Genomic DNA, 27,892 nt, shown 5'->3' with positions numbered 1-27,892 from the left:
GTGATGGATGCACTAATAACTAGGCTACCATATGTGACTCCAAAAAAATTGCTTTGAAAACATTTGTTTTCAATGTTGTTTGGGTGATAGCATCGTTGAAGCAGTGGTCAGGAATACAACACATGAAAAGCATTAAATTACTTTACACTGGAATGAACCAGAGGTTGTATTATTTTATAGACGGATGGCTCCATTTGGAATGAAAGGGGTATACATGTGTATCATATGTGAAGTATTTCATTAAACACGTTTAAACATGTACATATTCAAATATAAGTAATTACAACATAATAATACAAATGTATGTTATTCGTTGTGAATTAGATAATGCGGTATAAAGATTGAAAATAAATGTGCTCCATAACATATTCACACCCCTACTGGCTATGGAACAGTCCGATCCGGAGGCCAGCATCCGACTGTCGGTACAATGAGTATACCGTCAGCTGTTGTGAGGGTTTTACTTATTTCCCCATTCTCCTCCCCCTCAATATCTTTCTGATCCTAAGCAATTTGTGAACGTTGATGGTATTGCAGCCAAAATAGTTTCCAACCAAACACATTGTTGCTCTGTGTGTGGCACCGTTTTGATTTTTGAAAGAGCGCTACCTACCCGCTGCGTTTCCAGCGTTTTCCTTTTGGAAACAGGGGTAGACTGCGCGCGCTGGTGAACAACTAGAGTGACTCAACCAAGTTTCCCTTCTGTCTGAGGAATGAGTATACATACGGTCGGGAGAGGACGAGCCGAAAAGCGCATGATTGAATGAATAAAATGGAAAGCAAAGACCTCGACACCGATTTGGTGGGGAATGTGTTGCCTGAAGCAACATGTAAGTTACCTATTATTTTATTGAAACTCGTTAAAATGTCACGCGTGTTGAAACGTTTGTTGTTCGATCTGTCAATGCATTCGAGGAGTTTCTGGTGGCCTTTCTCAAGTATCTCCCGACAAACTTTTTATCGAATGATCATCATACCGATAATTTGCACGGTTGTTGTGCGTGTGAATGTGAAATTGTTTGAGATCGAACGAGCTTCATTTCTTCTTATCTGTATCATTGTTAGGCTATGTGTGGAGTAGTCTAATAAGGGTTATTTCCACGCTATAAATGTGTAATAACACATGTCGATTATTTGTCTAAATGTTGATTATTAGCTTAGTCAAAAGGAAGGAAGCAGAGTTATACATTCACAACATTCACAAACCATTCATAATAGCATAGGCTTGTCCGGATTGATTTCCGTCCAAAAAGCCTCACAGTACAGCCTAGTCTACTGCCACACTGCGAATTATTCTCTAATCAGTACGACAACAGCAACACATGGGAATATGCTTGGTTTAAATCATTGGATTTTCCTCAACAGGTTTCTCAACAAATGTATGACGACTGTCTCTAACAGCCTGACCCAAACACTGCCCATTCGATCAAAACTGAATTCATAATAATTAATACAGCGGCGCTTGATGAGGTAATCTCTGTCCCCTCCCCCTCACATGTTTACATTATGCGGTCACCGGTCTGGCATCCGTTCCGTTCCCCATCAACCGGTTTATCACACGAGCACCCATCAACCGGGATAATGAACGGCTTCTGTTCTGTGCCGTTTGATATTGACTAGCCTAGTTCTAATGCAGGGATTCATGGATCATATATCTTTAATCCAGGTGCCTCCTGATCTGTAAATAGATACACAGATGAGTACTGTGATTTAGCCTACTGAGATCAGATGTCATTTAATCAGAAGTGCAGAGCCAAAGTGCAGGCAGGAGACAACTTCATCATCTGGCCAGATTGATTGATTTACTCTAGAAGCACTATGATTTTATATGTGCAATTACAATCTGTGACTGTGTTGTCCCGGAGAGTTAGTGTTCAAGGACAAAGTTATCCACTGGATATCATAAGGGGTATGCTGTCATTCTGTCAGTGGGCTTTTGCATAAGGGTGTTTAACAGTGACCAGTCAAAACGGATGTGGCAGGAGTATGAGTGCAGTTGTGCATTCCCTTCAGGCACAAGTGTCGTACACACACACACACACACACACACACACACACACACACACACACACACACACACACACACACACACACACACACACACACACACACACACACACACACACACACACACACACACACACACACACCATAACCCTCTATTTGTCAGATGAGAGATGATCAGAGTAGCATGGATTGTCGCATTGTTCAGGATATGCCTCCTCGCCTCGATGGCTTTTCATGTGTCATCATAATGCATAAGGACTATTATGAAGTATAATTATGAGTGAGTGAAGGACTTTTTGACTGAAGACCAGAGCACAGCCATGGATGTCATCCAGTTAAAGGAGTGTCTGTGGCTATTTAAATGTTCCGCTTTACACAGCCAGATAAGCAGCTCTATTTGAATACATGAAGATAGGTTCATTGGGAAATAGAGGACAGTGCACTTTCTCTCGGAATCAGACATACCTGATCATCAACAAGCCTATTTTGTGCAATAGCCTGTTGGCCAATTACCCCTGTGTGAGTAATAATACTCCCAGTAATGAATAGGGGCGGCTGGGGGCGGATAACTAAGGTCCTCAAAACAAAACCTCCCCAGAAGGAAGATGGAATTACTCCGATTCTCAGGAAATTCATGAGAGGAAGTAGTGTCATAATGCAGGTGAGGTGGTGTTCACTGGTTAGAACTGAGGTTGTCTGAGAGCTAGAACCATTGCATTGACCCATTACCCCGCTCTGCTAGTAGGACACACACACACACACACACACACACACACACACACACACACACACACACACACACACACACACACACACACACACACACACACACACACACACACACACACACACACACCATGGACAACAATGTCCAACCAAGAGCTTCCTTCCTACTTCTTGTGTGCTGCTGGATGGGTGGGTTGTTACTTGTTTTGGCTGAGATTCATAAGAATGGAGCTCCACCCTGTTGACTGTGGGAACCTTGACCAGACTCTGCTGTATCTATCGAGCAGCTATGTCATTGATAGCCTGGTCCCAGATCTGTTTGTGTGGTCTTGCCAACTCATATGGTCATTGGATGACAATGACAATAGGAGTTGGCTACAGCACACACCAATCTGGAACCGGGCTATGTCATTGAAGGCAGTGTCCAGGAAACGCGCCATCCTCATTATGTGCACTGTAGCCTACAGTATTCTTCTTCTATGATCTCCGCTCCTTGACAGCGATCAGAAGCTCTTTCTGAAGCTGTCTGGAGGATTCATGTGGAACATGTTACATGAGCTAAAAATGTACCAAAGCGACGACTCATGCATGCAGCCCTCCCTGACTGACAGGGCCTGTTAAAGATCTTAGTCAATCTTCATCGTCGCATTCCTCAAGCATGAAGGGTGACCTATTTGTCACGCCTTAGCGGAACTCTGTTTTCATGTGAGAACATTTATAGAAGGAATTTCTTCAGTAGGACACTTAATCAATATTTTAATGCCATCGTTGTTTATATTGGTCTGGTTGGAGAATTTTTCGATATCTAAGGATTTTGAATAGGTTATTGGGGCAGTCATTCATTCACACCTTGGAGGACAGACCAGCTTTATTGCTAACCAAAGCCAGACATGTTTTTCTGTGTCATCACTTCAGAAGAATCAGGGAGTTACCCATTCGTGTTAGCACAGTGTGCCTCTGAAGTGCATTGTTTATGATTGCTAATGCTACTACGTTCAGCAAGCAAGTAGCGTAGAATACCATTGTTAGGATCCACTCATTGGTGTGAACTGTGAATCAGAGGCCCTTGCAGTGGGGCTGCTGTAGTAGTCTCTTTAGTCCGGCCCAGGCATTGTGGAATTCTGCCTCCGTCAGGACTTTTGAAGAACATCTTCTAATCCTTATTTTCTTTAGGGCTGTGTCCCAAATGGCACCCCATTTCCTATGTAGTGCACTATAGGGCTCTGGTCAAAAGTAGGGTACTATACAGGGAATATTTGGGACACAGCCTAGATTTGCATTCAGGCACTCGCCCCTCTGAGCTCTCCTTCTCTCTGCACCACCAGTCCGCCACTCGTTCCATGCCCTTGGAGTCGGCAACCATTTGGTCTTTCTCTCTAATCTGTTCTCTGTTGTTAACCTGCAAATCTGAGGCAGGCTGACTGGAATCAAGAGCTTTCTTTCTCGTTCGAGGCTAGCTATACCATTGCTAGTGCACTCTAACCATCACACACACACAAACGCACTCACGTGTACGCACGAACACGTGCACACCCACACAGAGTATGCTCTACCCATCAGAGAGGGCTATAAAAATAACACTTGTCTGAAATGGTTAATGTAGACGTCACATACAGTACAGGATATATCATATAGAATTCAGGCCTTCTGAATAACTTGTCAGGTACCTGTGAGGAGCAAAGTGAAGAGAAGCCATCTTGACGTGTGAACTCTGGAGGCAGATCATGTGAATATTGATGTGTTTCGTACTGGCATGTTCTGATATTTACTGTAAATGTCAAGTGTGTAACTGCACAGCTAATGGTAACTGCCTTTAAACGAATTGAGGGTCGGCCATAGTATCACAGTTTAGGCCTACTTTAAATCTTGACAACGTGTGTAATATTGGGTCACGCACTTGCTGATGCACTTTAATGGTCAATATATCTATCCAACAGATCAATGAACTTTAAGGTCAATACTGTTTGTTGTGCGTTTATTCCAAATGGCACTATACATATAAGTTGCCTCATTAATCAATAGCAAATATTGCTGTGACTGTACTTGCATTGTTATGGAGATATTTGAGCCTGGCTGAGCGAGAGTGTCTTCTGCCTGAAGCTTCATAGCTTGTTCACTGAGTTCCATGTCGTAGCCTACTGTTACTAACCCTAGTTTATAAAAAAAAAACAAGCTCGTCATCCGGAGGATAAAGAGTCTTAGCAGACTTGACAGGGAAACAAATTGTAGCGTCTGACAGGACTTTTTCCTATTGTGTAACCCAGTCAGGGAGCCCAAGCACCACCATCCCTGTCAGCCCTGCAGTGAACAGGATCACTCAGCTAGCTACACAGGCACAGCTCTTACATAATTAGGAGAATATGTGAATTGTGAAGCCAGTGTCCAGTTTTCTGGAGAGAAAGCTGCATTAGTGAATTAGTGCTAGGAGTCTCACATTTTTATTTATTTATTTTATTTAACTAGGCAAGTCAGTTAAGAACAAATTCTTATTTACAATGACGGCCTACCCCGGCCAAACCCGAACGACGCTGGGCCAATTGTGTGTCGCCCTATGGGACTCCCAATCATGACCGGATGTGATGCAGCCTGGATTCGAACCAGGTTCTGCAGTGGCACCTTTTGCACTGAGATGCAGTGTCTTAGACCACTACGCCACTCAGGAGCCCCCCGAATTGGAAAGTCGACACTCTTTCCAGGCTCAGCTATTTCAGAATGAATGTGAGAAAGACGGAAATTGAGGTTCGTGGGACTGGAGACAAATGACGTCTAAGATTTGTAGGATTTGTCAAATTTCAGGTTCACGTGTAAGAAAAGTCCACATGTGAAAACCTCACTTTCACATGTAGAATTGCATGTTCACAAAAAAAAAAATCAAATAATATCAAATAAAATATCAATTCCACATGTGAAAGTGATATTTTCATGTGAAAGTTTTTCACATATGAAACTGCAAGTTCGATTTTTACACGTGATTGTTTTTCACATGTGAACTTGCAATTCCACATGGGAAAGTGAAAATCCAATTTGCAGTTTCACATGTAAGAAAACTCCAATGTTTGTAAACAAAGTAAATGTAAACAAACACTCTATAGTATAGCAAGGAAATACTTTTTAAATGCGAGAGCAAATTAAATGTAAATGGATGCAATTTTTTTAATTTCAGTTAAAAGAAAAATTATGCCCAACTAAATAAAACGCCTCCCTCTTCCCTGCAATTTGACTTATCTTTGGTTATGTTACCCTGGCCTTTGCTTTCCCTGTTTTGGAACATTCCTTCCAGCAACATAGCATCCCACTACTGGTTTGCTTATGAAGCTAAACACGGTTGGTTCTGGTCAGCCCTGAACCAGAGACCAGATGAAGCTTAAAGTGGGGAAAATGTGAAAAATAAATGTGTGGTGGGGAAAAAAAATCCACAAAAATGTAAATGTGAAACGTCACATGTTTTTTTTTCACGTGATTTTTTTTGTATTTTTTTTGGTAAGGGTGATCACAAATTGCTGTTGTATAGAGATGTAGCCTAAGATTGGTCTTCTGTCAGATTTTATATATGGGGTAATATTTGTGGGGATCTGATCATCTTACTGATCATCTTGAGCTTCTAACAATGTCATTGTTGCATCAACTTGTTTTGCATAACTTTCTTCAGAAAATACTTTATTTCAACTGGACATACGGACCATTACCATACATTTTCCCTCCACAGTTGTGAATGAGTCAGTGAGTGGATGAGACAATGTAGGCTGTACATCCTACTATAGCCTAGTGGTTGCAGTGTTCCTTCGCTTCATCAACATCAAAGCTGGCCTAGAAAAGACGTGTTGTTGCTGCTGTGTGTGTCGATGAGCTTCCAGCTAGCACAGAAATAATTCATCCTCTCGGAAGATTTCAATTTGCTCACAGAGTGAGATTTCAAAAGGGGGCCCATTTTCAATCTCTTGATTTGAGGGAGGACTGGAGAGATGGCGAGCAAATAGAAAGTCTTGTTCTAATTCAGAATTTCACTCCTCTGTTTTATAATCAAATTTATTTATTACCGGTTACAGTGCAGAAGGAAGACCCACCAGAAGGATGAAGGCTCTATATCCAGTATAATTCAGTTAATTCCATATGTATGGTTCTTCTACCCAAGATTATGTTGCCAATCAAATGCCCCGTTTCCCAACATATTAATCCGGTTTACTTTTTGGGAAGAATTAAAAAGCTTTTGCATGGTTAAAAGGATTAGGCAAATCCTAAATCCCCTATAGAATTTGGAAATAAAATCAGCAGAATAAGGAGAAGGCTTTACTTTGCTATCCTATTTAAGAGGTATGGCTCGTTGCTCGAATGCTGACGGAATGAGTTACCCTTCTAAGTTTGTAGTATAGGAACAGGAGTTTTCCAGACCACTCAACCTAACCAGGGAAAACTCTGGGCCATAGTAATGCTGGTATGTTGTTGGTGCAGGAGGGAGGATGATTTAGAAGGATAGAGGGTTAGGAAGTAGCCCTCCTCTCCCACATGTTCAAAAAGCCCATGCTCAGCATATTGCACAGCCGAGGTGGGTTTTGAATGAGGACCGGAGAGAAAGAAGAAAAGAGAGGGAGAGGCCACAGAGTGACAGAAGTCATGCCAGATTCGTAGTGTTTGGAGTCAGGTCTTTAAACAACAGGCAAGTCTGTGTCGCTAGAGAGGCTAATGTTGACAATGTTTGGGTGGCATTTCTCTCTTTATTCCGGTGCAGGGGCCTCCTTGTTTGTGTGTGCGCGTGCTAGTGGGCATGTGTGTGTGCTTATGTGTATGTTTTCAGCGGGGTGTTTCTCCCTCAGAGGAAGAGTTTCAATGAGGGCGAAGAAGAGGTAAAGACGAGCCAAAGAGATGGGGAGAAGAGGTAAAGAGATGGAGAGCTCAGTGAAAAGATATATTCCCCAGGGCTAACCTTCCGAATCCCCACACATAGAGATAGCATCATGTCAGCTGGTGTAAATCACACCACTCACACTTACCTCAGACACTGACTTCTCACAGGGGAGTGGAGGTAGCCCTCCAGCCCACCTCACTGGAGACCGGCACTCAAAGTGTGCAAACTCTTAAGGTTCCATACTATTTTATCAGGCTGTGTGTGGATATTTAAATGTTTTGACTGAATTAATCAGACTCAGTTTCGGTTTATTTTTGTGAACTTTTGACCCCACTTAAGGTAACGACTAACCGTCGTTAAATTATCAGCTAATAATAGGTTTTATTGAAGAACTTTTGTGGAATTCTGCCTCAGACACGCTCAAAGGTAAACAAAAACATAAATGTTTAGACAGAAAACAGGGGGAAATAGTTACCTTTCAACCTTTTATGCTAAGAATTCTGCTGCCAGAACTATAACCAGTCATTGGTTATGCTACTTAGGGAGCAAGATCATTGCTTTTAAAATGAATGTGATCGTTTTTGTCGCCCATGCTTATGACGTTAATTTGGTCTCTTAAGCACTTAAGTTGTATGCATATTCATGCTCATTCACAGCTCCATTAAATATGTTATTAGTCACGCTTTCAACGGGGCTTGGCAATTGCGGTAGCCCCTTCAATCTCTTTGGTCTTCCCCACATAATATTAGCCTTCTGAAATAGGAGACCATTGATGTTTCAGATGTTTCTAGACCTATAATTCCTTCATGTGGACCTGTAACTCCAAAGCTCCAGGTATAGTGATTAAAGGCTAATAGCAGATGACAACGAAGTGCTTTGAAGTAAGTTGAGTGGCTGAGTTAAATGTAACATATAATCTAATACCAACAGTTAATTTATGGCGGAGTGGTTCCCTATAAAGTAATGGTCATTGCTGTATACACCCAGGTTTGTAAATGTAGATCGTCTGAAGAGCTCATCCATTCATGAATTTGTCATCCAAAACATTGGACAAACACCGTAGTAGGGTCTCGACAGAGTGCTACACAGGAATTTAAAACCAAAAGGACACAGAGAGGAAGTGACCGAATACCAGAGCCACATGCTGTCTAATAGCTGACCGCCTGACCCCTCACTCTCAAAACACGAGGGGCCCTGAAACGCACACATCAGCTATTTACAAACCTTCCTCTTTTTTATTCTCTCTTCCCACCCCCTCATTCTCTCTATCTTTCTTTCTCTCTGTCACTCCTATGTAACTTCAGAATAACTCTGAGCCCATGGCATGGTGCCGTGCCCTAATTATATCACCAAACAGCTGTACCCCACTTCCCTGACTAGGTCGTTGCTGAATGTGAAGGGCTATGGTAGGAAACTAGCTCTGAACTCCATAGCTGCTTCCTATCCTGCCATTTCCACTCCTCTCAAAATAGCCCAGACAGGCTATGCTCTCTTGGTCTCCTTAAAGTCCCAGTCACCAGACCCATCAGCTAACATTAGAGCCAGGCCCTGTTCAGCTAAAGGAATTGGTACTGTTTTTGTAGGCCACCTCAATGTGTTCTCCCCTCTGCACTGATCAGAAAGATCACTTGATGGTGGTGGCCATCTTGTCAGAAATATCTTGAACCAAATGTTGTGGTAGTCATTTATTGGTTAATAAAGCACTTTGAACTCAACCTCTGACTGTCCACCAAGTGTCCAGTTGTATTATTGATCCACAGGTTCATAGTCCTGAACCTTGGCTCCATGGAAGATAGTTGCCAAGCTTGTCATTGCAGTAAACTGTCCTAAAATAGTCACGAGTTTCACTAGCCTCCCATGTTGTGGATGATGGAGGCTGTACACCAGGGCTATTCAACCATATTCTTATAGGGGCCAGATTTGAAGACGTTTTTTTTTACAAGGGGGACAGATATTTTCTACATGAGATTACTCTTCCTAAAACCGGTATAAACTATGCACTAACACAATTATAATCTTATAAAGCACTTTTATTCAAATTAAATTATGCTAAAAGTTAATTTTAAGTGCTTTAAGATTGGCCTTATTCAGTGCATCAAATTCTTTAAATAATGGAACACATTTGTACTTATAACACAGTTGACCTGCATCACATTAAATCATTTCTACTTTCCTGTCCGTTTTACATACATAGCTTCATCTTTTGTTTTTGTTTACACATAGGAAACATTTTTTGAATGGCATATCTCATTTGACCAGCATCATGTTCTGTTCTATTTTCTATTTCTTTATCATTTCGTTCTTTTCTTTGTCTAGATGTTTTTTTTTTTACATATAGAAACCTTTTATGCATGGCATATCTCAGTTGACTAGCTTTTGCGGAGAAGTCTCTCTACCTCCGCATCAGTAGAGAACGGGTCTCTGTAACAAACAGTACAACCTCTGTGGGGACTTAAACTCTTCAAATTTCGTTGCAAAGTTATCTTTCAGTTTATCTAAAAACTCAGACATCACAGGAGTGATCTGTACTGATGATGACAATGTAGTTGCGCAGTGTGGAGAAATTGAGAATTTTCTTTTTGGGGGGGGGGCTCAAATCAAAGGAGAAAATACAAAAATGCAAGTCAATCATGTCAATGACTGTTTTATCCCTCTCCTGTAGTCTCAAATGAAGTGCATTCAATTGATTTGAAGATGTCACAAAAAAAAAACCATCTGATTCAAACTCCTCATCAAGTATTTTCGTTAGATATGTGTTGGCGTTCTTGTGGCAGCAATCACGGTGAAAAGAAACTTATCTCCTCCTTAAGTTCACATGGGCTGCTCTCTTGACACCATTGTTACCCTTGCTTAGCCACCGAGCATCATTGCGTAAAAATAGATCATGATGCTCAGCAGACTAAGCAACAAGCAATGTTGCAAGCTAGATGTTGATTGCATAAAGTTTATGATAGCCATAACTGAGTCCATGGTGGTTTTTTTTGTATCAGGCAATGTAATGATCTCATCTGTTGTGATGAACCAGCTATGTGAAGCCAGCCACAATAGTGGACTTTGCGGTTAGCCTTCAAAATAAAAGTATGGCATAATTCTACTATTTGTATTCATTTGCATCAATGTCAATGACATGCTTTTATTTTGAAGGCAAACCACAAATTACACTTTTGTGCCTAATCCTTATTGTGGCTAGCTTCACAACACATAACCCGGTCCATTCGAGCCTCACTAGCCAGATGAAGCTATCTAGCTGCTTATAATGTTAGCTTTGGGCAACAGGGTTAAGTAGCTGGCTAGCTATTTATTTTCATGAACTGAAGTTCAATTTCAATAGGCGAACATCATGTGGCATCCTAGCTAATACTTACTCACAAGGATTCCTAAATCATTGCTAAGAATAATGAAAATGACTGCAGTTTTTACTGGTCATTGTTTTCAGGCTGGTTGTATTGGTTCTAGCTAGGTACCAAGCTAAAGCTAGCTACCCCAGAAGTTGTGGTCGAACAAATTATGCTTTATTACCGACGCGGTATTGTAAACACATCGTTCGTGGCCGGTGTTTGCTGACTTTTTTGTACAGCTTTGACAGTGCTACTGTATCTTGTTTGACACGCAAAGACCCAAACAGCGTTCCATACATAGTATGTATGTCGTGAAGCTAATAGCAGTGAAGCTATTACTGTGTAACTCCGGAAGGGACACATTGGAAAAATAGCGCACTTGGTAATGTTAACCGGTGCTCGACCAGTTGGCGAAAGCCAACATCACCCACAACAGAGAACGGTTGATTGTCAAGGGCAATGAATTCCATTATCTTGGCATTAATGGATTTCCCCCTTGAGTTGTCTCGCTGAAATGTTGTTACTCTTTCAAATGACTGCTTGATTTGTTGACTGCTCGATCCACACAGCAGACATTGTGGGCTAGTTTAGGAATGCTGTGTTGCACGTATATCGCAACGTGGTGTCATTATGTCATGTACCTTCGTTATATAGGTATGCACGTCAGCTTTGACTTCGGTTTTGCACATCGGGCGTTAAAATAGACATCGGCTGATACCGATGTTGGCATTTTTAGCTATTATCGTCCGATTTTACATTTTTTTATTTCACATTTATTTAACCAGGTAGGCCATATTCTGATATGTTCACCGATATATCGTGCATCCCTACGCCTTTTGGCACTAAACCTCACATTTTTTGCATGACATTTTGAAGAAACCTTTTTGGTTCCAAGTAGAACCCTTTTGGCTCCAGTTAGAACCCTTTTGAGTTCCATGTAAAACCCTTTCCACAGAGGGTTCTTAATAGAACATGAAATGGTTTCTACCTGGAACGAAAAAGGGTTCTCCTATTGGGATAGCTAAATAACCCTTTTGGAACCCTTTTTTTACCTAAGAGTCTAGGCCTTGAGAGATTACACATTACTCTTATGGTCTGTTGTGTTCTTGTAGAAGCTATAATTAGAGCTCTTGTCATTATGCAGAGAATCTCTGAATGGTTGGGTGGGACCTTAAAAACCCAAACACTATACAGTAACAAACAAGGACTTTGGGACTGTCCTTAATTGTATGTTTGGTGTTGAGACTGTTCGCATGAATACTGCTGGAACCTGATGTTGTTTGCCTGAAGTAATGGCCCTGAAAATGACTATGTTTGACAAAACAACCTCCGTCATCCTTCCACCTACAGTACCTCACGCAGGAACACACGCAGTCCCAGACATCCCTATCTCCAGAAACTGTCAACAAAGTCATAATGACACCAATAGTGGTGCCTGGTTTTCATCAATGCATGATCTAGCTACAGTATATGTGAACTTGTGGAATTTGGCGTTGTAGTTCGGTTTTCCACAGAGAAACAGTTTGAACCAGCTCTTTTTTTCATCTCTTTGTCTGCTGGCTCCAAATCACTGCTGAGTTAGAAACCTAACCCTCTGGGAGAGTATAGGAATTTTGGCTGTGTCACTAGTTGGGGATGTACAGAGAGAAGAGGAATAGCAGATAGCAGAGATGTTCAATGCGGTTTTGTCATGACTAACCAGCCATCCAGGCACAGCTGTGTTTTGTAATGGGCATCTGGCCAACAACAAGGTCATGCGATTGAAGTCTCTCTATTGTAAGCATGACTGTTTAAACTGTATCTGATTATCAGATGTAAACCCCCTCTATCTACCAGTTAAGTCTCTTCTAGGGCTGTGTTGGTCGTGGAATGTGACGTTACGGTAATTTCATTGCACTTTGTTACTTTTTTTCCTTTTCTTTCCGTTTTCCTTTATTTTTCGTATTGTTTTTGATATGTCCATTACCCAGCCAGTCACTACTCACTTCCTAGAACAGTGAAGTTGTCAATGAAATCCCTGCTAGTCAGATACATCTTGAGGACTGTTTTACAAATGCTCCATTAAATATTGATTGTTCAATTAAGGGGACTTTGGCACAATCAGTTGAGTTTATTTGTAGAGGTTTTGTACACATCGAAACTTAAATCCACACCATTTACAGCTACTAAACAGTTACTCCTCCTAGCTAATGCCCCGTCCTGCCGCCGTGTAAACACGTTGTGACAGGGGTGTATTTAGTGCCATGAGGCCACCTCGCATAGACCAGTGGAGGATTAGACTGGGCTGCTGCTCCCAACCCCCAAGGGGAGGTGGAGCAGGTTGCCACGGCTGACTGGTCGGTATGCTGGATAGAGTGCTCAGTTATGAATGGATGGCAGCCAAGCTGCATGGCCCAGATATCCAGTTGAGGGTGGCTTGTGTGTGAAGGTCCTATCACTCCCTATTACTGCTGGGTGTCTCAACCAATCAAATACTGGTGTGTGTTTGTGTGTGCGTGTGCGTCTGCTGGGAATTTCATCACCACGATGGCTTTGAAAAGGATGACAGCGCTTGGGAGGAAAGCGTTGTTCCACATCCATGACAGCGCTTGGGAGGAAAGCATTGTTCCACATCCAGGCCAGGTGACAGTAGAAAAGCCGTGGCAGAGACCCTAACAGAGACATGACTATTAACAGGCAAATGTATATGCTATGAGAGACCGCCTGTAAAGATGCGCGCTAATAGTCGGGAAGCAAGTTCAGGGAGTGAGTGTTTTAATAAATAAACGTAACATAATACAAAACAGGAACAACGCACACACGACACAGAAACAATGACTCCTGAGGAAGGAACCAAAGGGAGTGACATATAGGGCAGATAATCAGGGAAGTGATGGAGTCCAGGTGAGTCTACTGACGCGCAGATGCGCATAACCATGGTGACAGGTGTGCGCAATAACGAGCAGACTAGTGACCTAGAGGCCGGAGAGGGAGCACACGTGACACCACCTTTAAAAGTTGTTTTCGGCCCCAAATCAGAATTATGTTGCTTTACTTCTATGGGCTACGTGGGACGCTAGCGTCCCACCTGCGGGACACAGCCAGTGAAATATCAGGGCGGCAAATTCAAAAACAACAAAATGTCATAATTCAACTTTCTCAAACATACAACTATTTTACACCATTTTAAAGATACACTTGTCCTTGATGTAACCACATTGTCCGATTTCAAAAAGGCTTTACAGCGAAAGCAAAACATTAGATTATGTCAGGAGAGTACCCAGCCAAAAATAGTCACACAGCCATTTTCCAAGCAAGCATATATGTCACAAAAACCCAAACCACAGCTAAATGCAGCACTAACCTTTGATGATCCTCATCAGATGACACTCCTAGGACATTATGTTATACAATACATGCATGTTTTGTTCAATCAAGTTCATATTTATATCAAAAAACAGCTTTTTACATTAGCATGTGATGTTCAGAACTAGCATACCCACCGAAAACTTCCGGTGAATTTACTAAATTACTCATCATAAACGTTGACAAAATACATAACAATTATTTTAAGAATTATAGATACAGAACTCCTTTATGCAATCGCTATGTCAGATTTTAAAATAGCTTTTCGGCGAAAGCACATTTTGCAATATTCTGAGTACATAGCTCAGCCATCACAGGCTAGTTATTCAGACACCCGCCAACGTCGGGGCAACCTAAACTCAGAATTACTATTAGAAAAATTGGATTACCTTTGCTGTTCTTCGTCAGAATGCACTCCCAGGACTTCTACTTCAACAACAAATGTTGTTTTTGTTCCAAATAATCCATAGTTCTATCCAAATACCTCCGTTTTGTTCGTGCGTTCAGGTCACTATCCAAAGTGTAACGCGTGAGCGCATTTCGTGACAAAATATTTCAAAATATTCCATTACCGTACTTAGAAGCATGTCAAACGCTGTTTAAAATCAATTTTTATGCTATTTTTCTCGTAAAATAGCGATAATATTCCAACCGGGCAACGTTGTATTCATTCAAAGAGGGAAAGAAAAAAACGGTGAGGTCTCGTGAACGCGCATCTCCATTCTCACTGTCCCCAGGCAGACCACTTACAAACTCTGCTCCTGTTATCTGCCCAGAGACAGGAGACGCGTCATTCCGCTTTCTGAAGGCTTTAGAGAGCCAATGGAAGCCTTAGAAAGTGTCACGTAACAGCACAGATGCTGTAATTTCGATAGAGATGTAACAGAAGGACAACAAATTGTCAGACAGGCCACTTCCTGCATGGATTCTTCTCAGGTTTTTGCCTGCCATATGAGTTCTGTTATACTCACAGACACCATTCAAACAGTTTTAGAAACTTTAGAGTGTTTTCTATCCAAATCTACTAATTATATGCATATTCTAGTTTCTGGGCAAGAGTAGTAACCAGATTAAATCGGGTACGTTTTTTATCCGGCCGTGAAAATACTGCCCCCTATCCACAACAGGTTAACTAGACCATAAATTGCCATTTCTAGATGTTGGATGCCCAATAATGTTTCAACCTCAGTTTAGTTACATTGTAAACCCTGCACACATCTCTTCTCTCATTTGTTTTATGTATAATAATGCTCACAAGCAAGCAATTATATTTTGTGGAGTTAAAAAGTAACCTGCAATGTTGTGTTGATTGTGCTAATGCGGAGTGAAACTGTGTACACTTGAATTAGTGATTTATCTATTTTATCTATTTCTCTCTCACACCCGTTGTCGCTTGAACTCTAGGAACTTGAAAACAAAGTACAAATACACTCATTTCGCAGGCTGGCAAGCCCGATAGTTGGAACTTTTAAACCCCGGCATGAGTACGTGCACGCACGCACGCACACACACAAATACACACAGTGAGAGCCTTTTGGCGCAGAATTGGTGGTTGTTGTTTACACTGCGCTTCCAGTGTGTCTGGGTCCCCACCATAGCCCCTTACATCACCCCAACTGGGGTGAGAGTGTGAGGGCCGAGAGAGGAGTGAGGCGGGTGACGGTGAGGTAATTCATTAGTTCCCTGTCCCGCTCAAATGAGATGCAGACCTATTCTCTTTTGGCCTCTCGGGTTCCTCTTTACTCTTTTTCGGAGCAGCCCTTTTCCCTTTTCCACTCTCTGATTTCACAGCTCGGGACCCGATGCTATTTCCTAGCCTGTTGTTTGCCTCATTTCCATTTTGCAAGAGAACCAAGAGAGAGTTCCCACCCTGTTTACTCAGTGCTCTTTGTCTGGCAAGTTCAGTTTGAAGTCTATTTTTATGCTTGGGCTTCCAAGTCCACATATCACTAGCCCCTATTACCAGTGGTTGTCTTGCTGTGCTCGGTCCTTTTTTGCCTGGTTTGGCAGGAGACGGGAAGAGAGATGTGCTTGAGAGAGCAATACTTGGATCTATGAATATTTCATTCCCACCCTGTCCTATATTTCCATCATGTCCTGGGCCATGCCAGTGCCAATGATAATACCTAGGATTTTATATTTGGGTGCATTTGAGTGACTCACTGTGTTTGTATCTGATCTAATTGGTTGATGTCCTGGGACCAGGATCTACATGGGTTTTACCCATGTGCTTTTCTGTGGATAGTGGGAATCCAAGCCTGGTCCAATATCTGTTTCCTTGCTAAATCCTATGGTCATTGTTTGGCGTGACAATGACCATATGAGTTGACAAGGCACTAAAGACGGCACAAACAGATCAGGGACCAGGCTAGGGGATTTCTTAGTTTCACATTCCAATTGCCTTAGTTGATGGTTTGCTTTCAAAGTCAAAATCCCTTCTCAGGTGTAAATGAGTAATGTTTAGTCATACTTTGGCATTTGAGTCATATGTTTGCGTTGTGGATGAGACAACCTCATCGCTCTTTGTTCCTCAATGCCTGTATGATGGCACCGCCTCACAATCACAATCACATGAGTCGGAGTTTGAAGAACAGGTAGCCAACAGAAAGGGGTGTGGTACACACACACACACACAAACACACACAGTCCGAATTCCCCACTTTTTACGACTGCCAGGGTATCAGGCAACCAGACTGGCACAGCACATTTAGGCAGTTACTTAAGGCCTGAGTGAACAGTGTTGAGATATGAAATACCTTACATTCTAATGGGATCAACTTATCAAGGACACAATGATAACATGTTTTTTTTTTCTCGGTTTGATGGCATTTACAGCTTTCATATGTATTTTGGGCTTTGAAAATAGAAGCATGCATGCATAAATGTTTTTTGTATTTTTTGATTTTCAGGCTGCCAAAAAATGTTGATAATACAAATATATTTTCATTTTTGTCAGGCCTTGGGGCTTTTGTCTAATTTTTAATCAAAGATATCACATCAGTCATTTTTATGTAAAGTGCTTTGATTTGAGACATTTATTTGGTATGACTCACCAGACCCCAGGAAGCAAGTTGGGAGCAGCACATTGATTACGAAAAAAGCAGTGGTTTCTCCTCTGAGAAATAAAACACTAATGATGAATTACTGACATTTTCAGTTGCAATGTTGCCATTTGCACTTATCTCAGTGGCCTCATCACCTACTATATGCAGCCGTATTTCCATTCAGACCATGATATGGAAAGCCACTTAGAAGAGCTAGAGCAGTGAAATTACAGTTTACCTCTGGACCTGGAAAAGATGCAGTGCAGCAATGCCCTGACGTCCTCAGCCTCTTTAAACAGACCATATCGCTGTATTCTGATACCAGAGGCAGCGCTCCTAGTGGCCAGTGATTTTAATTCAGGTAAACTGAAATCTGTCTTACCTAATTTTCACCAGCATGTCACCTGTGCAACTAGAGACGAAAAAAATCAAGATCACCTCTATTCCACACATAGAAACACATACAAACCTCTCCCTCGCCCTCCATTTGGCAAATCTGATCATAACTATATCAGTGACCGTACGTACATATCCCAATCAGAAGCCATGTATTACAGGTAACATCAGCACTGAGCTAAGCGCTACAGCTGCAGCTTTCAAGGAGCGGGACGCTATTCCGAGCTCTTAAAAGAAATCCGACCTCCGATTACCAGGACGGGTACTTAGGGCATGCGCTGACCAGCTGGCAATTGTTTTCACTGACATTTTCAACCTCACCCTGACCCAGTCTGTAAAACCTACATGTTTCAAGCAGACCACAATAGTCTCTGTTTCCAAGAGCACCATGGTAACCTGTCTAAATGACTATCGCCCCATAGCACTCACATCTGTAGCCATGAAATGCTTTGAAAGGCTGGTCATGGCTCACATCAACACCATCATACCAGACACCATGGACCCACTCCAATTTGCATGTCGCCTCAACAGATCCACAGATGACGGAATCTCTATTGCACTCCATACTGCCCTCTCCCACCTGGACAAAAGGGACACCTATATAAGAATGCTATTCTTTGAATATAGCTCAGAGTTCAACACCAATGTGCCCTCCAAGCTCATCACTAAGCTAAGGACCCTGGGTCTGACCACCTCCCTCCGCACAACTCCAACACCATCATTAAGTTTGCTGATGACAGGTGGTTGGCCTGATCACTAACGATGATGAGACAGCCTATAGGGAGGAGGTCAGTGACCTGGCAATGTGGTACCAAGACAACAACCTCTCCCTCAATGTCAGCAAGACAAAGGAGCTGATCGTGGACTACAGGAAACGGAGGGTTGAGCACACCTCCATCCATATCGACGGGGCTGTAGTGGAGCGGGTCGAGAGCTTCTAGTTCCTCGGTGTCCACATCACTAAGGACTTATCATGGTCCACACATACCTACACAGCCGTGAAGGAATGATAACGCCACTTCCCCCTCAAGAGGCTGAAAAGATTTGGCATGGGCCAGATCCTCAAAAGGTTCTACAGCTGCACCATTGAGAGTATCTTGACTGTCTGCATCACCGCTTGGTATGGCAACTGGTTGGCATCTGACTGCAAGGTGCTACAGAGCAATATTCCCTCAAAACAATTTAGGCACTAAGCAAATTTCAGGTCTGCTGAGCGCAAAAACTTGAACGTTGTGAAAATTCTGTGCAACTTCCAGCACAGGTTTACTGTGAACAGAGTTCCAACACTGAGGCTGTATAAGTTAAAGTTTTAACAGTGGGCATGTAGACTACTGTGGCTATTCGATCATAATGTAGGGCTACCAAAGTGGCCTACCATCAAAAAGAATGGAGAAAATACCTCCCATAACATTTTTACATTTTAACATCCCATAACATTCTATCATTCAGCCTTTTAGCAGCAGCCAATGTGTAGTGTTCAATATTGGCCTACATTCCTTAAGACTTAAAAAAAACGTGCAGGGCTTGACATTAACCTGTTTATCCACTTGTCCTTCAGATTTGTTGTTTGATGCCAAAAAAAATTACAAAATAAAATGCATTATTATTCCCATACCATTATTACATTTTAACATCCCATAACATTCTATCATTCAGCCTTTTAGCAGCAGCCAATGTGTAGTGTTCAATATTGGCCTACATTCCTTAAGACTTTAAAAAAAAAACATGCAGGGCTTGACATTAACCTGTTTATCCACTTGTCCTTCAGATTTGTTGTTTGATGCCCCGAAAAATGTACAAAATAAAATGCATTATTATTCCCATACCATTATTACAGAGAATCAGACAAATGATGCTACCCTCTGCCTAATGGCTACTTAGCTTATTCAAGCCTGTCTTAAAATACTACACTGCCCCTTTAAGACAAAAAAAGCTCTTTACCTGACTCACTTTTCAAAGATGTCTAGAAATGTACACGTTTTGGGCTCTTGTAGAAAGCAATCACTCCCCTATTGTTGACTGCAAATGATCTATATCTGGGCTAATAACTCACTAACTAGCCAAGGATATGAACACAATGTGCACACGTGGCTAAATGCAGCTTTCGCTTTGATCACAAAACAAGCTCATCTACTCACGACCGCTCATGCTGTAAACACAGTCCAGTTCAAAGTAGCACAGCAACAGGTTGCCTCACGGCCTGATGGCGGCCGTGGTGCAAATGAGTGTAGTCCAAAAACCTGCATTCCACGTCAAAACGTTTTCACCAGCGATCGTTTTCAAAGTAGCCCAATTTTCAGAGAAAATCTCAGACATGGCAACCCTGCCACTATTCCCAACAAACCCATCACCCCTTCCCACTACTTTGGCCCTAACAGATCCAACACCTGGCCGTCGGCCTGGGAGGATGGAACCCCTTCTCTCAAAACCCCCTGTAGTTCTGCACTAAAATCTCTGACACCCAAAACCTTCTCTGCTGCTGCTGCTACCACCAAATCAATCTTTCTGAGATTCCTGTTCTATTTGTGCAGTACAATTAATGACCATAGCAATAAACGAAAGAAATCCTACCTTACTAAAATCCATCCTCTCTTAGCATGGGCAGCGCTATTGAGGAGTTTCACCATTTCTAAATAGTTAACTTGGTGGGATTTCCTATGAGTTAAGGAAGGATCACATACTTCTATCCAGGTCATCAGGAGGGATTAGCCAATTAATTATACTCGTGTCATGAGCAAACGTAACTGCAGGTGACAGTAAATCGCCAACCTTATAACTGTTTAAACAATTCACTCAAGGTGGCAGTATGCTCCCTTTCAGTTTGTTTACCAACTCAGAAGTATTAGAAGAAAATGGATTACTTCAAAATGGAGATGGCTTCAATGGCTCTGCCCATGCTCTCACAGACGCCATAATGGGACAGATACGACTATGAATTTTATAACTAACCAAAGATACACCACAGCATGTCGTTTCCAATGGGAACTAGTGAATCATAGTGGGCAGAACAAGCAATAAGGTGGGCAGAGTCAAGCAAGATCTAGTGCGATCCTATTGGCATGTTCTAGCGTGCATGTGCATATTTCCGTTAGGGAACACCTACTCTATGAAGTGCCCGTGTGCAATAACTCAATTCGCCTTTGCACTCCTAAACAACACAATTTAAAAAATTGTTTTTGGCAAAGTGTAAAGTCCACAAATCTTTGTCCACTCTGTAAATAACGGATTCTAGTTTTGGTAACAGAAAACTTTATCGAGATCTCACTACCATCCGTTGAAATATATGTCTCATCTCTGGATACGACTTTTTGTCCTCTAGCTCTAGGCCTTATCGTTGGGTTTTTTACAGAAATATTTGGCAACAGACTAGGAATTCTTTGGAGATCGCGATCGACCAGTTGGTGACCACTGCTCTAGAAAGTTGAGTGAAGTTCAATCTCGTGCTTCCCTCTGTGGGCTGATATTTCTTCTGCACGGCAGTCCCCGGGCAGCAGTCTCGGGGCTACTGTGAGGTTGTTTGTGTAATACAAATCAAATCAAATGCTATTTGTCACATGCGCCGAATATAACAGGTGTAGACTTTACAGTGAAATGCTTACTTACAAGCCCTTAACCAACAATGCAGTTTTAAGAAAAAATAAGTGTTAAGAAAGTATTTACTAAATAAACTTAAGTAAAAAATAATATAAAAAAAAAATATATATAAAAATTACTAATAATTAAAGAGCAACAATAAAATAATTGAACTGGACAGTGTACAGGACCAGCATGCCTCAGATTCCTAAAGCTTGTATGTCCCACTTTCTGGGCCCCGGCCTGGCCTCTTCAACCCTCTGCTTTTCACTGTTTGTCTCTATATAACCACAGCAGACCTGGGCGCAAATACTATGCATTTCAAATACTTTATCCGTGTTTTACTGAGCTTGTCTGGTACAATGGGACCATTAGAATAGTCACAACAGTGCAAACGCTGCCCATCTTGCACTCCAGGCAGGCTGAAGTAAATTCTCAAAGTATTTGAAAAAATGTCAAATAGTATGTTAACCCAGGTTTGATAGAAAGTAGCGACCCTTGAACATGGAATCTGCAGTGTCATAGTGTTCATTATTTAGATTGATTCTAGTGGCACTTCTCGAGGTCTGTGCAAGGCGGCATTTAGAGTGGTAGGAACACTCCAAGAAGCATAAAAACACATTAAGTCGGTGTGTGTGCTTGCATGTGTATATGCGCACTGTATTTGGTCTCTTCAAAATGTAGAGAGACCAAACAAAGAACGTGCCTACTGCTCACTCAACAGAGTTCCAGTTTATTCTGAGTAATAATGTGACTGAATGATTGTGAAACAGTTATTTCTAAGACAATTTGCACTTGAATATACACACAGCTGGACAGCAGTGTCTACCTCATAACATGCCTATTGCATTCACTTTTTGAATTAAGTTGTTTTTAGACGTTTTTACACTCAGATGACTTGGGTCACTGTTTGACGCCAGAAGGCAGTATTTGAATGGTTATTCGGCAGTAAGTCGAGTAATGGTTATGTTGGAATTCATTGAGTACATCTGTGCAAATATCAGATTTGCATTTTGAAAACCACAGTGTGTTAAATTGCAGCTAGCGTGTTAACATTTTGTTGCTGTGCTGTGCCCCAAGCCTGTCAGGGTAACTGGCATGGGGTTACCAGGCTTGTTGCTCAGTGCCCGTATTCATAAAGCATCTCAGAGTAGGAGTGCTGATCTAGGATCAGGTCCTGTTTGTCCATGTCATCTTATTCATTATCATATTAAAGTCCAAACTGGTCCTAGATCATCACTCCTCCTACTCTGAGAGTTTGGGCACAGATGACTAAAATGTCAGTAACCCATAGAATATTATTCCGTGAGACAAATATAGTGTCTATTCTCTTGGTCTTTGTATCAGCAATCCCTTCTCTGTTGTCCGAAAGTGCAGGGCTGCAGGCAGCCACAATATCACATCCATAATGACCCTCGTTTCTCTCCACTGCACCAAAATACCATGGAATATTAATCAGCCAAACCTCCCCTAGCCTGCAGCACAACACAAAACAACACCTCTTCTCATTTCCTCCAACTCTTACGCTTAGTAGTGTAAGGTTTCATTTGTATTCAGCATACATAATGTGCCTCCAGACTGGGCTTTCTTGCAAATTTATATCATAGACACTACACTGTATATATCATGCAGATTATCAGAGCGGTCGCACTCAGCACTGCTACCCATTGTGTTCTTTATGACCATAGTCCTCAGGTGTTAATGAGTATGCTATGATATGCTCCCTCAAACTACAGCACCATAGTGCCCTCAAAGCTCATCCTTGCACCACACTGGGACTAAACACCTCCCTCTGCAACTGGATCCTGGACTTCCTGATAGGCTGCCCCCAGGTGGTAACAACACATCTGCCACACTGATCCTCAACACGGGGCTCCTCAGGGGTGCGTGCTCAGTCCCCTCCTGTACTCCCTGTTCACTCTTGACTGCACGTCCAGGCACGACTCCAACACACAACAGTGGTAGGTCTGATCACCGACAACGATGAGACAGCCTAATAGGGAAGAGGTCAGAGACCTGACCGTGTGGTGCCAGGACAACAACCTCTCCCTCAACGTGACCAAGACAAAGGAGATGATTGTGGACTACAGGAAAAGGAGGACGGAGCACACCCCCATTCTCATCGACGGGGCTGTAGTGGAGCAGGATGAGAGCTTCAAGTTCCTTGGCGTCCACATCACCAACAAACTAACATGGTCCAAGCACACCAAGACAGTCGTGGAGAGGGCACGACAAAACCTTTTCCCCCTCTGGAGACTAAAAAGATTTGTCATGGGTCCTCAGATCTTCAAAAGGTTTTACAGCTTCACCATCGAGAGCATCCTCACGGGTAGCCTCACTGCCTGGTATGGGAACTGCTCGGCTTCCGACTGCAAGGCACTACAGAGGGTGGTGCGTACGGCCCAGTACATCACCGAGGCCAAGCTTCCTGCCATACAGCCACTTGTCATATATTCTAGTTGCCATCCTCTGCACACTCTCTCTCTCCCTCTTTCTGTTTCTCTCTCCCTTTCTCCATATATCCCCCTTTTTATATCTCCTCTCTCTCTCTCTCTCTCTCTCTCTCTCTCTCTCTCTCTCTCTCTCTCTCTCTCCCCTGTCTCTGTCCTCTCTCTCTCTCTCTCTCTCTCTCTCTCTCTCTCTCTCTCTCTCTCTGCCCTCTTCCTGTTTCCCCCTCTCTATATATCTTCCCCTCTGACACTTCTCCCTGTCATTGCAGTGTGTTTGGCAGCAGGCCCATTGCCATACAGAGACGCCAACAATGGCTCCTCTCTCTCTGAGTGCATCACTGAGCTCATCCACCTCGCTGGCCCAGTACTTATTTAACAGTGGCAGGCTTTGAGAAGGGGACCGCTGTGTATCTGTCTCGTCTCAGCTGAGCCCCCTCGTAGACTCGTCTCAGCTCATCTCGCACGCCAGCACTCTCTCTCTCTCTTTCCATCGATGTCTCTGTCGCTGTCTCTCTCACACTCCAGTCTCACTTCTCAAGGAAGCCCATGGCGCCGATGTCCAACTAAGAGTCATCAGAGTAAATGCTCTCATTCCAGAACTGATAATATGAGCTTTTCTATGAGCTGAGCTCTGGCTTGTCTTTTCCATGAGGTCTGATGTCTATGTCAACAGAGGGATGCAGGAGAGCACAGTCAGTTACGACTAGAGGAGTAGCTAGGAGGGACTAGAATGCTTCTCGTAAAACCTCAGTGCGTTTTTGCTTAACGTAACACAAGTACATGTAGCACTCTCGGATGATGTGAATCAATTCAAATTAAAAGTTGAAATGTCAAATGGTGTTGATATTGATATACAATATGCTTCATGGAGTGGGTCCTTCTTTTTTTGTGGTAATAATGCATTGGTACTCCCTGTTGACTTGGTTGGCCACCCATGCCCACCCACTCTCTCTTCTTTGCGGAGGTAAGCAGCAGGTTGCCTGAATGCCGGTCTTATTTCCATCACTACCTCAAGCAGACCATAACATGTATAATTCACACAGGTTTCGCTCTGCCAGGTGCTTGCCAGCTTCCCACAAAAATGCATAGTGTATGTGATGGAGGAGGTCTGGTTAGCTGTGTGTGTCTCTCTGTGCCAGGTAGACTGTACAACAGATGGCAGGTGACTGAGAACGACAATGTCAATATGGAGGAGACCTGTCCCATAGAAATAGAATGACTTGATGGGCGTGTCCGTTCTAGTCATTCAATTTCTATACACACACCTACTGTTCAGTATCAGAGTACTAGTCAAAACAATATAGCTATACTGTATAGGCTACATGCGGCTAGATTAGATACTAAGTACATCATATTGACTTTCCAAAGTCATACACTATTTGCTTCCTCCAGCATTGCTGCACTGTGTGGCATTATCATACTTGCCACTGTGTTGCACAGAAGAGAGTAAATCTCCTGCCGATGGTCCTTTGTGACATACCTGCTCCACCGTCATTGTTTTTAGCCCTGGATGAATCATTTAAAGCAAGTTGCCCCAGTGCTTACCCTGCGAGACTATGTGGAAGAAACTCGGCTTAATGCTGAATGTTGCATAGGGAATGTAGGGCGACAGTGCTGAGTGGACAAAGGAGCCAAACATTTCTCCCTAGGCCTTTGTGAGGCCTCCAAAGCATGGGCAAAGTTATGTTTGAGCAGGGAGCTTCAGGCTCAAGCTGCCAAGTGTGAGTCACACTGCCACTGAGGCACTGACCCAGCCGTAGAGCTCTCGTAACCAACACCCTGTCCAACTGTTTCTATTCCTAAAGGTTTTTGCAGGTGCAACCTGTAATTTCATTGTCTTATGTGGTCTCAGGATGAAATGCACACACAATCAAGGCCCAATGAAACTGTACACACACAATAAAAAACTTAGTGCCACGTAAGCCAGTGTTCAATTTACTCAAAAAGATACTCAAAAAGACCAGACACTACGTTTTTAGTAGGAAACTACAGAGTACACTTTTAAAATGTTCTTTGGCTAAATTAATGATGACCTTTGTCATAAAGAGAGGATCCTGCGATTCTTTTTTCCCCCTCCTCACACTAAATCAATCCGTTCCTCCCCGGTAGAATCATCAAGAGGCAGAGAGGCAATTACCTTGTTTTGTTCTGCCAGGGAGAGAATTCACTCAGCCCTGACTGTCGATAAATCAGCCGGTCGTTCTGGGAGAGGAGTGTGGGGTAAAGTTAGAGAACCAGACCAGAGAACCGAGATCTTGTATTAGAGTGCTAGTGGACTAAGCGTATCTTGAGTCATTTAGACTTTAAGGTTTGCCAGTGGGTGAGATGTATCGTATCGTTCTTGTCATGTTGTGCTTTATCATTCTTGTGTGTTTATAGTTTTACATGGTTGAGCCTGAGAGTTAGTTGAGTAGCTCAACGGAGACCACAATGCACAATGCCTGTGTTCTCTGTTGATCTTGTACTATGACTTGCTGGTACAGTATGTATGTACAGTATACTGCAGGTATGTGAATTACAATCATTATCATGTTATGATCATAAGTATAAAGTTCTTCCATGGAGAAGGGATTTCCTAATAGACCTTAATTCCACGTGTCGCACCTGTTACATTCTAGACTTTAAAGTAGAGCAATACAACGTCACTCAGACCCACCTCCAGACAAGCAGTTGCTTTGGAATGAGGACAGGTTGAATTCCATCTCTATACTGTGGTGTGTTACGCTTCTCACTCCACCATTTTCTCACCTGGCTTGTTTTTGTCTCTTTCTCCGACCAGCTCCCCACCGGGTTCAGGACCCAAACCCCACAAAGGAAGACACTGAGGGGTTGACAAGCAACCCTAAAACAGGCCCAGCCCAGATAATGGAAACCTACACGAAAAAAGACAAAGAAAGGAGAGTGGGGACCCCCACAAAACTGGACGTCATCCCGAAGTCACCTGCTACACCGACATCGCCCATGCCTGGCTCACGTTCTAGCCCCAAACGTAATAAAGGTAAGTCTCCCTATACTGTGGTGTTACCGGTAATAAAGGAAATGGTGTGAAAATGGCTACCCATTAGTATGTGTTTCTATCTACCATAGAGCATTTGAAGTAGTTTATGACCATTTTCAGGGGTAGGAACACAGCATTAGATATCCATGGTTGTGTAATAAAGGCTATCTTCAGCAGTGCCCTGTGATTATTGAGCAATTACCTCAGCGCTCAGATGATGTCATCTGACCCCTTGGGATAACAAAATGGTTCAGTCCAGAATTATCCTGACCACAGGCTTTCAGTGCTGGGGGTAAATCCAATAGACATGGTGCAGGTGGTTAGTTACAGCGCTTACAGCTCACTTGACAAAATCCATTAAGCTAGAATTGTGTCGCTATGGGTTTATAGAATTTAGCCAAAATTGTATTTTTGGGGTAATTTCTGATGTAATGTTGAGTGGATGGCTAATGCTATTCGCTAACAGGCTAGTCGCTCACGGGCTATAGCTAGCCTGCTTGCTAATCACCTCCGGTCTCTAATGAAAGTTGGAAGAATTAACCAGACTGGGCATCACTTTTTACTGAGTGATGCCAGGGGGTCATTTAGACTAGCTTGACCCGCTGTTGCACCACCACCACGTTTGTTTCCACAATGCCACTACTTGTCCTGCCCCGAGCGCTGGCTAATGCAAACACTAAGAAATGTGTTTGGGGGGTTTTGTGAACATAATCTTATTTTCTCTCTGCCCATTTTATTCTTTGCCCAGTAATCTATTGACTGTGGTCATGGTCTATTTAACAGTAGCGTGAGGTGGCAGAGCTGAACCAAAATAGTTCTACTGACTGATTTCCGAAATTATCACAGTAACGCCAAAGTAGAAGACTGGTTTTGGTGTGCCAGATCAGATAGTCAGATCAAGGAGCTCATTTTAGTGACGATCTAATTGAACTGCAGGATCTCTCAGTAGACAACAATCGCAGATCAGCTTTTGTAATGTAAAAGATATTGGTAACACTTTACTTAAAGTCTACAGGTATAATGCTTTATAACCTGTCATAAGCATTTGTAGTGTCTTATGATAAGGCGTATAATGTTATGTCTCTGGAAGGTCTGTTAGAAGCATTTGAGCACCAATAAGTCAACAAACCTCTGAGACAGCACATTCTCAAACAACTTCTGTCACTTCCTCT

At 42.6% G+C, this 27,892-nt stretch overlaps 1 protein-coding gene across 12 annotated transcripts in view; it reads left to right on the top strand.

The window, feature by feature from the left end:
- The first annotated feature begins 418 nt into the window (after positions 1-418).
- LOC106605129 (MAP7 domain-containing protein 1) overlaps positions 419-27,892 on the top strand; it is a 67,391-nt gene continuing 39,917 nt past the window's right edge. For 9 of the 12 annotated variants that reach the window (XM_045718379.1, XM_014200474.2, XM_045718380.1 and 6 more), the window contains exons 1-2: positions 420-830; positions 26,502-26,720. In XM_045718379.1, coding sequence (XP_045574335.1) covers positions 764-830; positions 26,502-26,720 — 286 coding nt within the window. In that variant the 5' untranslated portion in view covers positions 420-763. Of the gene's footprint in view, positions 831-26,501; positions 26,721-27,892 lie in introns of all 12 variants that reach the window. The other 3 variants (XM_014200470.2, XM_014200471.2, XM_014200467.2) reach the window with 2 other exon arrangements.

Source organism: Salmo salar, chromosome ssa05 (assembly GCF_905237065.1).
Source record: "Salmo salar chromosome ssa05, Ssal_v3.1, whole genome shotgun sequence".
Classification (NCBI taxonomy): domain Eukaryota; kingdom Metazoa; phylum Chordata; class Actinopteri; order Salmoniformes; family Salmonidae; genus Salmo; species Salmo salar.
Note: the sequence above shows the minus strand (reverse complement) of the source record. Positions and strands in the feature narration are given on the sequence as shown.